The 14,661-nt window shown below is 36.3% G+C and overlaps 1 protein-coding gene across 1 annotated transcript; it reads right to left on the reverse strand.

Moving 5' to 3' along the window:
- Positions 1 to 237: 237 nt before the first annotated feature.
- LOC120624920 (septin-2) lies at positions 238 to 13,983 on the reverse strand. The gene is made up of 9 exons (XM_039891722.1): positions 13,924 to 13,983; positions 13,463 to 13,580; positions 12,442 to 12,584; positions 11,706 to 11,892; positions 8,167 to 8,285; positions 6,969 to 7,161; positions 5,728 to 5,891; positions 4,140 to 4,277; positions 238 to 3,633 (listed from the first exon to the last, which is right to left on the reverse strand). Exons 1-9 carry the CDS (start codon positions 13,951 to 13,953, stop codon positions 3,466 to 3,468), a joined length of 1,260 nt encoding a protein of 419 aa, XP_039747656.1. The 5' UTR covers positions 13,954 to 13,983; the 3' UTR covers positions 238 to 3,465.
- Positions 13,984 to 14,661: the final 678 nt, after the last annotated feature.

Here is a 14,661-nt window from a genome sequence, read left to right on the forward strand (position 1 = left end):
CCTCCGCAGTTACAACTTAGTCAGAGTTTGCACAATTCGAAAGCGTCAATGACTTTCGGGTATTTAAATATTATAACTTCGCATATTTTGAAATATAATATGCGAGATATTCTTTAACCCTTCTTATAACTGACTGATTCTAATAATAATAAATCTACTGATCTGATCCTGGAATGACAAAAAATATAAATTATATATTCCCTTGCCACTTTAATTTAATACTCACGTTTTTGAGCCAAAACAAAACACATGATGCTATTTAATTTAATTTAGTTTCACTCATTTAACGATAACGTAAGCTATACTAGAAAACTAACAAAGTTTGCTGCTAACTCGTACTAAGGGTAAAATCATCATCCAGCCTATCGATAGTTAGGTTCGCCAAACAGAGTTAGACGGACCTAAGTTTTACAGTAATTGGGCATATTATAAATCGTATAACTAGCCCTCTTTTCACGGTATTTTTGATTGATATCGCTCTTTATATCAATTACGCAACTGACTTAGCTATCGTTCGAAAAAGTCTGTAATTTGCGGAGGCGCTTAGTTTCGTCGGTACAGGTGGTTACATTTAGACTGGTTAATATAAAATATAGGTGTAATCGTATATCGCATTAGTATTTTAATAAACATTATAACACAATTATATATTTTGAACCTGTAAGGTGGCAGTCCACTGTGTAGGAACTCGACTGTTATAAAAGTGAACACTGTTTTCGGCCGGTAGAACTCGGTCATAAGGAGGATCACACTTTTGAAGTGTTTATTTTCAGTCTGGATGTGCGTTTAATGGCCTTCATTCTCGATGAGTACCTAGGTACTCATCGTTGTCTAGACAACGATCGGCGGCCTTTGCCGGCAGCTTGGACCTGCCTTAACATGACCGCCGACTTTCAAGTCACTTGACTCCGGCCACCAAATCACTAACCAAACAAAAGGTATTAACTATGACGACAATGGATCATTATTAATTATATTTCATTTGCTACGAGCGTATGTATGAGAAGGTACACTTTCGCGTTTTCATTTAAACTATATACACGCAACCTAATTAAAATTGAACTTTCAATTTAACGTTAAAAAAAATTATTTTCCACAGCAGTTAATTTTTTTAATCATATATTTAAAATATTATAGTATTCGATTATTCGTTTAGTCCTACAAAGTGAACGGATACCTTTAAAATTAAAGTGCATAATATAGCATATAGTTAGCACTATATTTTTTAGAATGTTCCCTAGTTATATTGCGTTTGTATCCTCTATTGTTTCTAAACTGTCTCATAATGTGAATTAACTTCTCTTTAGTTTTTATTGTAGAGTTTATTTTAAAATAGTCGTTATAATAAAGTGGTTTAAAAACGAGTAGTGGTGTTGTCCTTAACTACTACTAATATATTTAATTACCTTAACAGAACATGAAAATAAATTCTATGGCCGGGCACGTATTACTGGTACACCAGTAGCCATTTTCAGGATTTAAATTCGCCAAAATACAGTCCGCTCACTTAGTACTTTAATATATATTCAGTTTTATTATTCATAAAACTAACTCTACACTAAAAAGTAAGGAAAAGATTGTTTAATTTATAAGATAGGTAGGAAAAAATGGACTATGAGTGAATCGTTGCAAATGAGTTATCGGGCAAATTTCATTAGACCATTCAAACATCCAATTCAATAAATCCTATGAACAAAATCAGACTTTTGGTAGCAATATATGTTTTAAAATGCCTATTGATAAATTTTATTTTTTATTGATTTAAAAGTTATTTTCATTAAAGAGGTGTTGCGTAAATAGCTAATATTAAGCAATCAACAACATTTTATGACATGATTTATATAATAAGTATTAATTTTAGTGCATAGGATTCTTTGTACCCAAATAAAAAGGTTCGACGATGCTATGCACTAAAAATGCAGGATGCTTTCGAATGTATGTTCGAATAAAAGTATTGATTGTAAGTTAAAATGTATCGTAATTTTCACTGACGTAATAAGAAATGGACGTCGGGTCTTATACAAAATTTACGAAAAAAGTGTCTCGAGTTAACCTTTACATGTATAGAAACTTAAATAATTTAAAACATTTCCATTTGAATCATATATCATCATTGCAATTAAATTAATTTTTGCTTGCAAAAATCTATGTACGAAAACGACAGATATGCTATTTTTTGTTTAATATGATGAGTTTTATTATTGGTTTTCAGATTTAATGCAAATTTAAATAAAATACTACGTTTCTAAGCAAAACAATAGTTTAAAATGATAAAAAAATTGTTTACTTCCTGGAAAAAACACAACATACGCTACACAAAATACGCCATCATCTTTTCATTCGTAAGTTGAGTAATTTTTGCATGTTTTTACCATGCAGTGTGCCATTTTATACGTGTAATCTGTTAGTCGAACAAATGAAGATTGGCGCGAAATTTATAGCGCTTTTGAGTTTTCATACCCATTTAGTTCGCACGTTTTTGTGCGCTGACCCGAAGTCCATTTCTTATTACATCAGTGGTAATTCTACTACTATAATATTCACGAATTTCTGTTTCTGATGGCAGCACACCGATTCAGATCTAAATAATGAATGAAATGAATTGAAACTGACAGGTTTTTGACATTTAGTTCAAATAGCCAAACCGTTTCAAAACAATTATATAACATTCGTTTTAGTATCCCACTTCATGAAAATCAGCCGAGCGTTAGATGATTAGTTTTTTACATAATACCTCTTTAATCATCAGAGGTCACTTAAAAGCCTCTTAAGCTAACGAATCGTGTATTGATGAATAATTAAGCTGAGAATACACAGGCACAAAGCCATACAACGCCACGCGTATTGAGTCAAATCAAAACTTTCAAATTCTGTATGCCAGAGAACATAATTATGTATTAGGTAGTGTTCTGATAAAGTATAACTGGACACAAAACACTCAGATTTAATTTTACTTAACACTCGAGTCGTGCATTGTACGCCTATGCCATTACTAGCAGCTTCTCAGATATTTATTGGTTATATTAGTATCAGATCACAATAGGGACTCAAAATTAATGATTAAAATGTTTCTTATCATATTTATCAAAGCGTTGGAAAAAGCTTTATGTATATGGCTACAAAGGGTGAAAACACCTTTATGTATATGGCCATAGAGGGTGGCAACATCATTCAAAGTCGGCTTTCGCAACGAAGTGGTCGTTGGACGACCTAGTACTTTAATTTCGGGATAGGACTTAGTTTTTCTACCCGACAAAACCAAAATTAAACTAGGCCTGGCCCAGGAATCGATCGCAAGAACTCGTGATCTGTAATCATGCTAACCACAGGACCCACGGGTGTGCGTTTAAATATTTTTAATATAACAATATATCTGTAGGTCACAAAATATTTCCCTAGTGTGATCTCACGCTTAGTCCCATCAAAGTTATGTGTCGGTAGGATAGCTATCTGTCGGTGGGTCGGTTACTTCTTCTTGCTCTTGCCCAGCGTGAGCGTGTGGTGGCCCTGCACTGTCTGCTGCTTGCGGCGGTTGAACTCTATAGTGTCGTCTTCTATCTTCTTGCGCAGATCTTCAAGACGCTTCTTCTCTTCTGTATGGTCTTTCTTTAGCTTTTCGAATTTCGCGTGCAACTAAAAAAGAAAAATGAAGATTATAGATACACTAGCTGTTGCCCGCGACTTCGTCAGCGTTAATAACTTTTACATACGCCAAATAATGAATTTTATAGGCAACATTTTGCTACTTTAGGTTACATTATTGCAATTTGCTTAAGGATCTCTACTTTTTTTTTAAATATGATAGCCTATGTTACTTCGTGATAGTTTAGCTATTTTTTTTTAATGGTTAAAAACGGCCACGTGGTTGGAGCTAATTGGGCTAAAAAAAAGTCTTTCCCTTTCAAATATAACACAACTGGAAAATGTTTACGGTATTTTGTGTTTGTATTGTCATATTTTCATTTTTCGTATGGATATTTATAATGTTATTACGAAAAATATTATATTTATATTGTTTTCATCTGACAAGTGTCTGTTTAGCGAGGTTAAGAGTAGCTGCACCTCCGAACTATTAACCGTTTTGTAATCCAGTTACTAAATTGTCTCCCACTATAGAAGTGAATTTGAGGTTAAAATACCTCCTTCTCCGCCTCCTTGAGCTCGGCCTCCTTCTCTTTGACGCGCTGCACGAACATCTGTTTCATCTCATCTTCTTTCTGCTGCAGTTGTAACAAGTGCGCGCTGCGTTTCTGCTCGAACGTCTGCTGGAACGACACCTGTAACGCAGACCAGTCGTTGTAAATAACATATGAGTAGCATATACCTTTCAACGTCCTCTCTGGCGCAGCGGTGAGCGGGGTTTGAAGTGAAAGGCGGCGGTGGAAATTTGGGAATTTATAATTTCTGAGTTTTCTAGTCGGAGGTTTCGGCCGTAGAAAGTTACCACCCTACCGTCAAAGACGTGTCGCTAAGCGATTTACCATTCCCGTACTATGACCGGTATTGTAGAAACCGATTAGGGGTGTGGGTTATATTATAACTGCCAGACCCTTTAAAGGCTAGCCATTAAAGGTTGCCATCTTTTGATTTCATTCTAACTTACCAACAAAAGGTGAGATTACAGTTAAGAGCTTACGAGGTTAAAGAAAAACAATTATATTAAATGGACAATAGAAGCCTATAATAGTAATACTCCGCAGGGCATGCATAGACCACATCCTACAAATGTCTATCAACCTGTGGTGTAAGTGTTAAACCTCATAAGCTTGTTGGCAACCACGCCCTTCAGACCGGCAGGAGTATTACGTATCACACGACGGGCGTGGGACATGCGTAAATCTTGCAATCTTTGCGTTAATCGCGAAACTTACGTCTGTTGCAAGCCTGTTGTGAGATAAGTAATCACCGTGCCAATGCTGCTTGTCGACAGAAATAAGCACCTGATGCGTAGGCGTTAAACATGATGACCATGAGCTTGTAATTACACCGGTAACCGCGTGGTTATCAGTGCAAGGTCGGCGTAACCTTGGGACTCCAAGCTCCCAAATGTCGACCCCGGTTCTGTTTGGCCCCATGTCCATCAGTTCTGAGAACTATTATTATTATCAGTTCATTGCCGCTTAAGCCTTGCACATTCTTGAGCTATATCGATAACTCTGAAACTGACTATTCTGAATCTTTGTATAATTTTCTCTTATATTTTTATATTTATCTCAAGCGCGTGCTTCAGAGAACACAGCGATGCAGAACGGGTAGTACTTACCCGGACAAACTCTGTCAAAAAAGCTCTACTACTACTTTATATATTTATATATAAAGTCAAGACAAGTGCTTGACTGCAATGACACCTGATGGTAAGGGATGATGCAGCCTAAGATGAAGTGCGCTTGCCTAGAAGTTGCCTAGTTACTCTTGATTTGAAAGAACCTAGATTATAGGTATCGGGGAAGAAGGAAGATTCCGGCATTCCAGGCCTTTGCGGTGCGGATCAGAAAGGAAGAAGCAAAACGCTTCGTACGTGTTAATTGTATATCAACAACGTAACGGTGCAGATTCTTTCGGTACATCGCAGTTCGATGGTAGAAGAAAGAAAGATTTAACCAAATCGAATAGCTCCTGAGCACACTCTCCAATACAGCAAGATAGGCAACCGTGCGCGGGTGTTAAAGGCTTTGAAGTCTTTATTAACAATGGAACCCATCTAGGAATGTGCGTTGGTCCACTCACTGGCTTGTTGTCTGCGTCCACGTCGGAGAAGCCCATCTGCGCCAAACGCCGTCGCCGGTACAGCTCGTAGTGACGAGCGTGCGTCTTCTCTCGCATGTCCTCCATGTTGGTGCGGATCAACATCTCTCGCAGCTTCACGAAATCGCAGTGAGACTCGTTCTCCACTGCCACAAGAATTTAAAAAAAAACATTAAGGTAAATGAGGTTGAAAACATATACGCCCATTTTCACTAACGAAGGACAAGGCAATGCCTAAGTAAGTAACGCCTAATTAAAGAAGATTTCTATCAATAAATAAATAAATATACTACGACAATACACACATCGCCATCTAGCCCCAAAGAAAGCGCAGTTTGTGTCATGGCTACTAAGATAGCTGATGAATATTTTTGTGAATACATATAAATACGTATAATATGAAGATAAACACCCAGCCACTAAAAACAGTCATGTTCATCACACAAACATCTCTAGGCAATTCATATAACCTAACTTGTCTATGGTTCTGTTCTGACGGTATTTTGTGTTTGAATTGTCATATTTTCATTTTTCGTATGGATAGAATGTTATTACCAAAAATACGATTCCAAGGTTTAATGAAATCGGGCATTAAACTAATAATCTAGGTAGTTTATGATTTTTATTAAGGTTTTTGTACCTATACTTGGCGGAAATATCAACTTATATAAATTAAAATTAAATTTAATAAAAACATATAAAAATATCCGAACCGACAGTACTTAAACCTGCCTAAAATTAATGTATGCTTTTTTATCAGTCATGTAGCGTCTAACAAAAAAAATCTAGGCATTTCTTTACAGTGAAAACCATACATATTTATGACGACAATCACACCATGTTTGACTAAATAGTGGACCGCTCACGGTTCAACAAAAATTTCTGGATAGAGAGTTACACAGTTACTTTCAACGAAAATAAATGAAGTATCGTTTATCTCAGTATTAGTATAATATTAAATATATAATCCTTTTCATCAGTACCCCTTTGTCAAATTAGATTCTATATTCTTAATATTATGTAAAACACATAACACACAATAGACAACTCAATATTTTTAATTTTAAAAGAAACCGCTTTTCTGGTACCAGCATTGACACCATCGAGGTTTTGTATTTAGTCTCAAGATAGAAATACTTTAAATAATTGTCTGTCAACTTAGTTCAGCATATGATAATATACATACTGTAATAGTAAAATACAAAAATTAGTAACCAACTCACCCTGCACAGTTCCCCAGGGGTACTGCCGCGCGCGAACCGTCTTATTGCCTATCTTGACGAAGTCGGTACTCCCCACCACAGCGAAGGGAATGTGACTGTTCATGCTTCCGTTCACATCAGACACAGACTCATCATCCACCGGAAACTGGTAGATCTCCACGCCGTTCAATTGCAGCTCTTGCATTATCTTGGACTGGAAGTAAGGGAAATAACTCTTTGTTTGTACACCACTACAAATTTACGGATATAAAAGAAGAATAGATATACATAAAAGAAGTAGATTACAAAAAGCGGCCTTATCGCTCAGTAGCGATCTCTGCCAGGCAGGCTTATGAGGCGAAGTCATGGGCACGTTCATTTTTTTATTGCTATAATTGCCTTACCAAGCTGATGGCCCACTTGATGGTAATTGGAAAACGATCTCCTATAAAAAGAGCAACAATTGGCAGGGCATGCGATAACAGAGAAACGCGTCCTGTAAAGTGCCGCCCTGTTTCCATCGACGTTGATTCGTAAGTGTTAAGCCTCGTGTGCATACTCTTAAATTCAAAATTCATTTATTATTGTATATATATATATTTATATCTTATTTTATTTATATCATTTAATAATTTATTATATTAGTTATTAATAGTATGCACTTAAGTGTGTAAATTTATGTATTGTTTATTGTAATTGCGATTTAATGTTTTATTGTGTACTATCGTTAAGGTTACCTGGCAGATCACTTTTAGTGATAAGGTCGCCTTTTGCTTTTAATTTTTTTTTAGGTTTATTTGTAATTTCTCCTTTACTACGCAATAAAGATGTTTAAATAAATAAATAAAATTTATTTCAAGTAGGCCAATATAAGCACTTTTGAAACGTCAAGTCTGTCTGTTTGTAGTGACTCTACAACCGGTTCGGAAGGCAGATTCTACTAAGAAGAAGCCGGCAAGAAACTCAGCAGTTGTTCTTTTCCAACATCAACAATTTACATTTTAACATTCATTTTTCTATCTTGTAAGAGATGAAAGCGGAGCCGGATGCTTCCAAGCAACCTTGTCATTAAGAAATTACACCTGCGATCACTGCCCTCAGACCGAACACAGCAATGCTGCTTGAAACACAGCAATGGCAAACCAAACATCTTTATATACTTTCTGCTTAATGGTAAACCTAAAGAAGTTGTACTTTAAATCGTTAATTTTTAAGTTACCTTAAATTTCTGCAGTTCAGTCTTGGATATGGTGTCCGCCTTCGCTATGATAGGAATTATGTTGACCTTCGTGTCCAGCTTCTTCATGCACACCAGATCGATGGACTTCAAACCGTGCCCTGAAATAATTACATTCCGATCTTTAATAAACTTCAAGCTTAGGGTAATTAAATAATTGTGCACAGGTTGTTCGCCAGAACAGGCATTGAGCAGGCAGCTCGGATCGGAAAATAGAATGAAACGCAGAAAATCCTCCTCTCAAAGATATTAAAAATATAAAACCTTATGGATAGGCAGTTATGTAATTATAGTGATATAAGTTCGCTAAAGAATTCAGTGCAGAAGCAGTATGTGCTCTAAAACCGTCTCACCTATGGCAGAGGAGGTTTACCCAGCAGTGGGCCCAATGGCGTGCATAGAGGGTATGCACAGGGTATGCAGATAAAAAGTAGAAAGTCAAAAGTTTGACTTTTTACATAACTTTTACAATGCATATCCTTAAGTATTTTATTATTTTCTTAATTTTATACCCAGTGCCTACCCTCTATGCACGCCACTGAGTGGGACGTTTATACATTGAGGGAGTCACAAAACGTTGCAAGAATAATCTTTTCATCAGTATAGTGAATTTTATAATAAACAGGTGCGCCGTAAAGGAATAAAAGGTCGTTTTAGTAACACAAAATGTGTGAAAACCTCGGCACGCATAAGCAGTTTTCATGAATACATTGCATTTTTCTTCTACTTATAACATAATTCAACACTGAAATTATTGCCTTAAATAGGTTTCACAGTTAAAATATAGACTTTCAGATTTCGATCGTAAGAGGTTTGACCCGGATTTCATTGAAAATGGGACATTACCCCCGTTGGGTCAACGAGAACGTGATTCTAAAATACGATAACCTATACGTATTCTACAAGCTCTTTTTTTTTTACTCAAGTTAGCCCTTATCTGAAATTTCACCTGGTGGTTTGTAATGATGCAGTCTTAGGTGGGAGAGGGCCCTTATCGGTTGCTACGTGGCTTTGTACCATCGGTGATGTCTCTATGTATATGTGACATCTGTGAGTATGCTGCACATACCTATATCGCTTCATTTCTAAGAGTTGAATTATAAATTGAATTAAACTGCTTAAAAATAATACAGATGGCGTTGTTTAAATGTAGCTTGTGACGCGGTACCATCACTGTTTTATATTATACCTAAGAGAAAATCTTTTCGTCTTAAAGGCGATAATACCTACCTACTCGCGTTCGAAACGGATGTGGAATATAAAACACTGTATAAGTCAGTCACAGAAAATATAATCAATTTGGATGCAAATATTTTAAAAAGTAACTAATAATAACTATGCCTATTGCAGCGACAAACAAAGAAACTAAAGAGACATAGGCCTTATTACGATTCTTACAAGTGAAGTTTAAAATGCCACACATGCGCGCCACGAGAATATTAAGTTGACTATCGCTATAGGAAAAAATACGAGTAACGGATAGATATTATTATCCCGTATGCTATCCCGACTGTATGGAAATATACAAATGACTAGCGCAATAAAACATTGCATGTATCAGTTTAAAATAGGCTCCTTATCGCGCAAGGCACACACTACGTATTTGTTGAGTAAAAGTGTTATGAACCGTTATTGGAAATGTCCTACAAGGGCGCCTACACTCGTTGTTGATTTGGTTACCAACCATCATTCCATAATTGTCGCAGTGTGCTGGGCACAAGCTTTCGCGCTTGTTAGAGAGCAAGGTTAGTTTTATCACGCTTCTCTGCTTGGGTTAGAATCTACGACTCTTAGTTACCGAAATTACATGTATTAAAAATGCTTCTTAGCTGCGACAAACCATATTAATTTTTTGCGCATTCCCGATCGGAAGGAAAATTATTAAAAAGCAATCTGATATTAGGAATTTAACGCTATCAATCTCTGTAAAGTAACATGGGACACACATCGTTTAAGCTTGCCAAAACGTATTACAAAAGCATGGAGTTCTAAGCTCATAATTCCTCGCCTATGAGTAAGCGGAGCCCTATGCCCAGCAGTGGGACCTTAATAGGGTGAAGATGAGTAATCATCACGGCATTGTGTTCTCCGAGGCAAGAAAAAACGATAAATTGTAACTACCTACTCAGATTCTCACAATAACTTTAAGAGTATAAATATCACTTGCTTCAACGCAGAAACCCTGCACCCTGCAAACCTGCGTGTCTACCAATTCGAACTTTGCCAGCGTGGGCAGACCCGTGCCCTATAGTAGGCCGGTAATGGGTTGACAATGGTGTCTATCAAATCCAATAATGATATAATAGTTAATGGAATTCCAAATAATTTCACCCCTTACTTCCAGAAAAAAATACTAGGTTGCTGACTTCACGAAATAATTTTTGAATAACATCCTTTAGTTTGTTCGGTGTTTATTTCGATTGATTCATGCACAAGACACGCATGCACACGCAAGACGCATATTATGGTCATCGTATGTGGTCCGCGCGCGATCTGAATACGTCACCAGTCATCGAATGTCAAGGACAATCATAAAGCATTCAAATATTCAACGAGGATCCAAGACGGTGCCCTACTGGTCTAGAAAGCGAACAATGCTATGGCGTGTTATGTTGTTAGTTTTTGGGCGTATCAAATTTAAGTAAGATAACTAAGGTGATAGCCTCATTAGTGACTCGGCTTCGGCTTCGTTTCGCGGGGACCGAGTTCGATCACCGACACACATCTTTAAATTATCGGAGTTATGTGCATTTTTTTATTTAAGCAATTAAAATATGTGAAGGAAACCTGCATACCTAAGAGTTCCCAATAACATTATCAAAGGCGTGCAAAGTCTACCAATCTGCACTTGGCCAGCGTGGTGGACTACAACCCAAACCCTTCCAATTCTGAGATGAGACTCGTGTAGAGCTTTTTGTGGCACAAGCTCGTCTGGGGAAGTCCTTGTTTGTACCGCTAAGCAGCATTGTTGCAATGCTGTGTTCCGATCCGAAGGGCCTCATGTGCCAATGTTATTACAGGCACATGAGGCTTAAAACCTACGCCTCAACATTACCTTGGACGCATTCAAAACAGCGTTATTTTCTGACCAAAATACATTTGAGCATTACTCAAAAGAAAAACAAAGACACTAAAGAGTCAAGAATAATTCTGTCTTTATCTAATTAAATCTGATTTTAATATATGTAGATAATTGAGATGTTCTCACAAATAAGTTTTATTTACCTATACCTATTTCATCTTGTGAACTCGAAAGTGAAGTTAAAGGCATCAGAGATCAAAGATAACACCAATGGCAAAGAGGATATTATCTTACAGATCATCAATGGCAAGTGTTCCCTCATTAAATACAATGGCAAAGAGCATACAATCGAGCTCCTTCCTTCTCATAGTCTAAATTTCTACTTGACCATTTGCATAAAAATTAACAGTATATAAAAGGGACAATATAGTTGGACCCTTACCTAAAAATATTGTTTTGTCTGCCAGTTGACAGACCTTGGTCTCAGGAAGCTACTGACCTGTTGGGCATATGAAGTACAAGCAGACATGCAGGCGGCTATCGTGGTAAGCCGGTAAGGACCGCTTGATCTTCAGCTCCTCTTGAAGATACGCTTCAAACTGTGCATCAATATAATCCACTACAGCTTTGAAGCTGTCCTCCTTGTTCACTTGGTCCCCATAGCCTACTGTATCGCAGATTGTTAGCTGAAAAATATAAAAAGTATTAGACTAAAGAACTATAAAAAACTACCAGTGGCTGTGAAATCCTGTAAAAATATATCCTAGATATATACAGAATTTGTTAAGAGTGGGTGGAAACATTGCATCTTATCTGTCACTGAACTGCAGTAATGCATAAGCATAGCATCTATCGAAAGAAGCACTTTGAACACCTCAAGGTATACCTTGAGGAAGCTAAGCAACACCTAGACTCTAAGAAAGTACTGCTCTTCTAGATGACTTGACTGTCAACGGTATTGTTAGGGAACTATGGTTGGTGGTGATCACAATAGGTTGGCAAGGCCTTCAGGCCCTGCACATAGCTCATTTTTATTTATTTAGTACCAAAATGAAATAAATCAAAGAAAAAGGTCGACAAGGACAGCTTATCTCTAAAGCTTCTTCCAGAAGCCTTTATGTATTACATAACTGCAGCCCTCATGCACAAACCATCCCTTTAATTTTGTTGTGTGCGAGTTTTTAGTTATTGATGTTAGCAAACACAAATTAATTCAAAAGTAACATAATAATTACCTTGAGCCTAACATTGCTCTCCTGCAGTTCATAGGTGTGGGCTTTCAACTTAACAGTGGGCAAGTTATGTGGGCTGGGTGTTGACTCGAAGTTAGTGTTGAACAGCGAGTCCATAAGAGTTGACTTGCCCAAACCAGTCTCTCCTACAAACAAAATTGCTAAGCATAAATATATGAGATATTTACAACTTCTCAGAAACATATTTGTAGGTTAATAAGGATTAACCTATTTTTATAGACTTAAAGGATCAAGGATAGTTCATTCCAGGGCCTTCATTATGTAGGTTATATAAGTTTGACATATTGACATATTGGTATATATTGTCTGGGTCATAAAAGTGCTCTCAAAGGGACAACTCAATTATAATGAGAATTGTTTTTCAAGAGTGTTTAATAGAGATGACATATCTGTATGTTTTTTATTGGCTACAGCTACTGAGTTACTGTATCAGTAATACAGTGTTTACTGATACAGTAACTCAGTAGCTGTAGCCAAGGTTGCTACATTGCTAGGCTATTCAATTCCTATCAAAGTTACAGCGGAATGTGTTTAGGCTCATTGCTTTTTGATTAGAACTAAAGCCCACCAGTTGCAAAAATTAAAGTGGTTTTTCATCAATGGATTAAAATGAACCTGTTTTGATTAGATATATTCAGAAGCTCAGATGGTAAAATACATCCATCCTAACCTTGAGTGTCTTCATATGAGATTTTTACAGTGCAAAGTATTATGAGTCATGCTTTAAAAATTTTGTAGCCGTTTTGTTTCAATTTTCCTTTGATATTTTCCTCTCAATATACAAAAGCTAACAAAACCATCAAATGTACTTGGCCTTATAATAAAACTATTTCTTTCAAAAGCATTTAGTATTAATAAGTGGTTAACACTATTATCTTCTAAGCGAACTTTCACGAGTAAACAGTAAACATTACAGCTTATAGAAATGTTGTATTGAGGAACGTAAGTAGATATAATATAGGCATGGCACATGATAAACGTTCTGAAATTATGATTCACTCACCAATGCACAGGATGTTGAATACAAAACCATTTTGGACACTTTTATTCACCAGCTGATCGGGCAGGCTGTCGAAACCGACGTGCCCCGACAGCTTAAGTGTACGCATCAGGATTTCGGCCTAAAATTGAGAGAAATTAGCAAATAAGAAAGTCTCACGACTATCTGCAAACTGCATTACCAATCGTCACAATAATTCACAACACACAGTTTATTTGTTTAGAAATCACTGGTATGGAAGCTATTTGCTATTTACGCTCCTATTGTTAAATGTAAAACAGATTTGCGGAATTTGTAAACATTTTTGACCCGAGAGAACGCCCAGGCTAGTGGTTTCATTAATTAAACGCATCACAAATCAGAGGTGATAAGTTTTCTTACAGCACGAATACTGTACAATTCCCAAAGGGATTCCATATAAAGTATTCTATAGTAAACTGTTTTTCCTTTTTACAAAATCTTACTTTGGTGGGTTCAACTTCAATCGCCGCCATGTTTCTTTGACAATCCGACTAAAACTGCGAACTTAGCTTTGCTTTGAAATAAGAATGAAGCTATGGAGTCCACGCTCAAGTGCACGTATTTCACTCTTCAATGTAGCCAACATTAGTGTAATTTCTAATATACTTTATAATTTTAAAAATGTATTGTTTTATTTTATGTAATCAAAATATTCAATTTGAACTTTACTAAATTATCAATAGAAGTAGTTTATATGTTCTAGGCTCTTATTTATTACCTACTGATTTGTTTTCGTTCGTTGGTAGCATTGCCTGTGCAGTTGCTAACTTTATCATCTTTGCCAGAAATTAGGGAATTGTTCAGTTGAGTTGTATAATTGAGTTATTGGTAAAACATATGCTAATATTGTAATAAAATATAAATAATTCCCAAATAATTAAATAAATAAAATTAGTATGATTCTAAAGGCTCGAGATGCATGAACAAAATATAAAAGCGGATGTTATTAAAAAATGAAACCATTAAAGTATCGCTCGATCAACAGACTTGAGAAGACGAGCCCTCAAATTTTTCTATAGCTAATTCGTGGAAACTAATGACATGAGATGCAGCTTTCTGCATCAGACGCGATAAAGGTCATTTAGTCAGAAAATTAACAAAATTCATTGGAAAATTAACTTTTGGTTGATTAATCAACATATTGTGATTGATTAATTTTGACCTGTTCGGCAGCAGATAAT

This window comes from Pararge aegeria, chromosome 7, assembly GCF_905163445.1.
Source record: "Pararge aegeria chromosome 7, ilParAegt1.1, whole genome shotgun sequence".
NCBI classification, from domain to species: domain Eukaryota; kingdom Metazoa; phylum Arthropoda; class Insecta; order Lepidoptera; family Nymphalidae; genus Pararge; species Pararge aegeria.

Bases quoted from the DNA above. Each gene is read 5' to 3' on its own strand.
- LOC120624920 (XM_039891722.1), bottom strand. From the start codon at position 13,953: ATGGCGGCGATTGAAGTTGAACCCACCAAA. The intron at 8,286-11,705 runs GTCAGTAGCTTC...TAATTATTTCAG, and splicing joins GTACTTCATATGCCCAACAG to GGCACGGTTTGAAGTCCATC. The intron at 5,892-6,968 runs GTGAGTTGGTTA...TTCTTGTGGCAG, and splicing joins CCCCTGGGGAACTGTGCAGG to TGGAGAACGAGTCTCACTGC.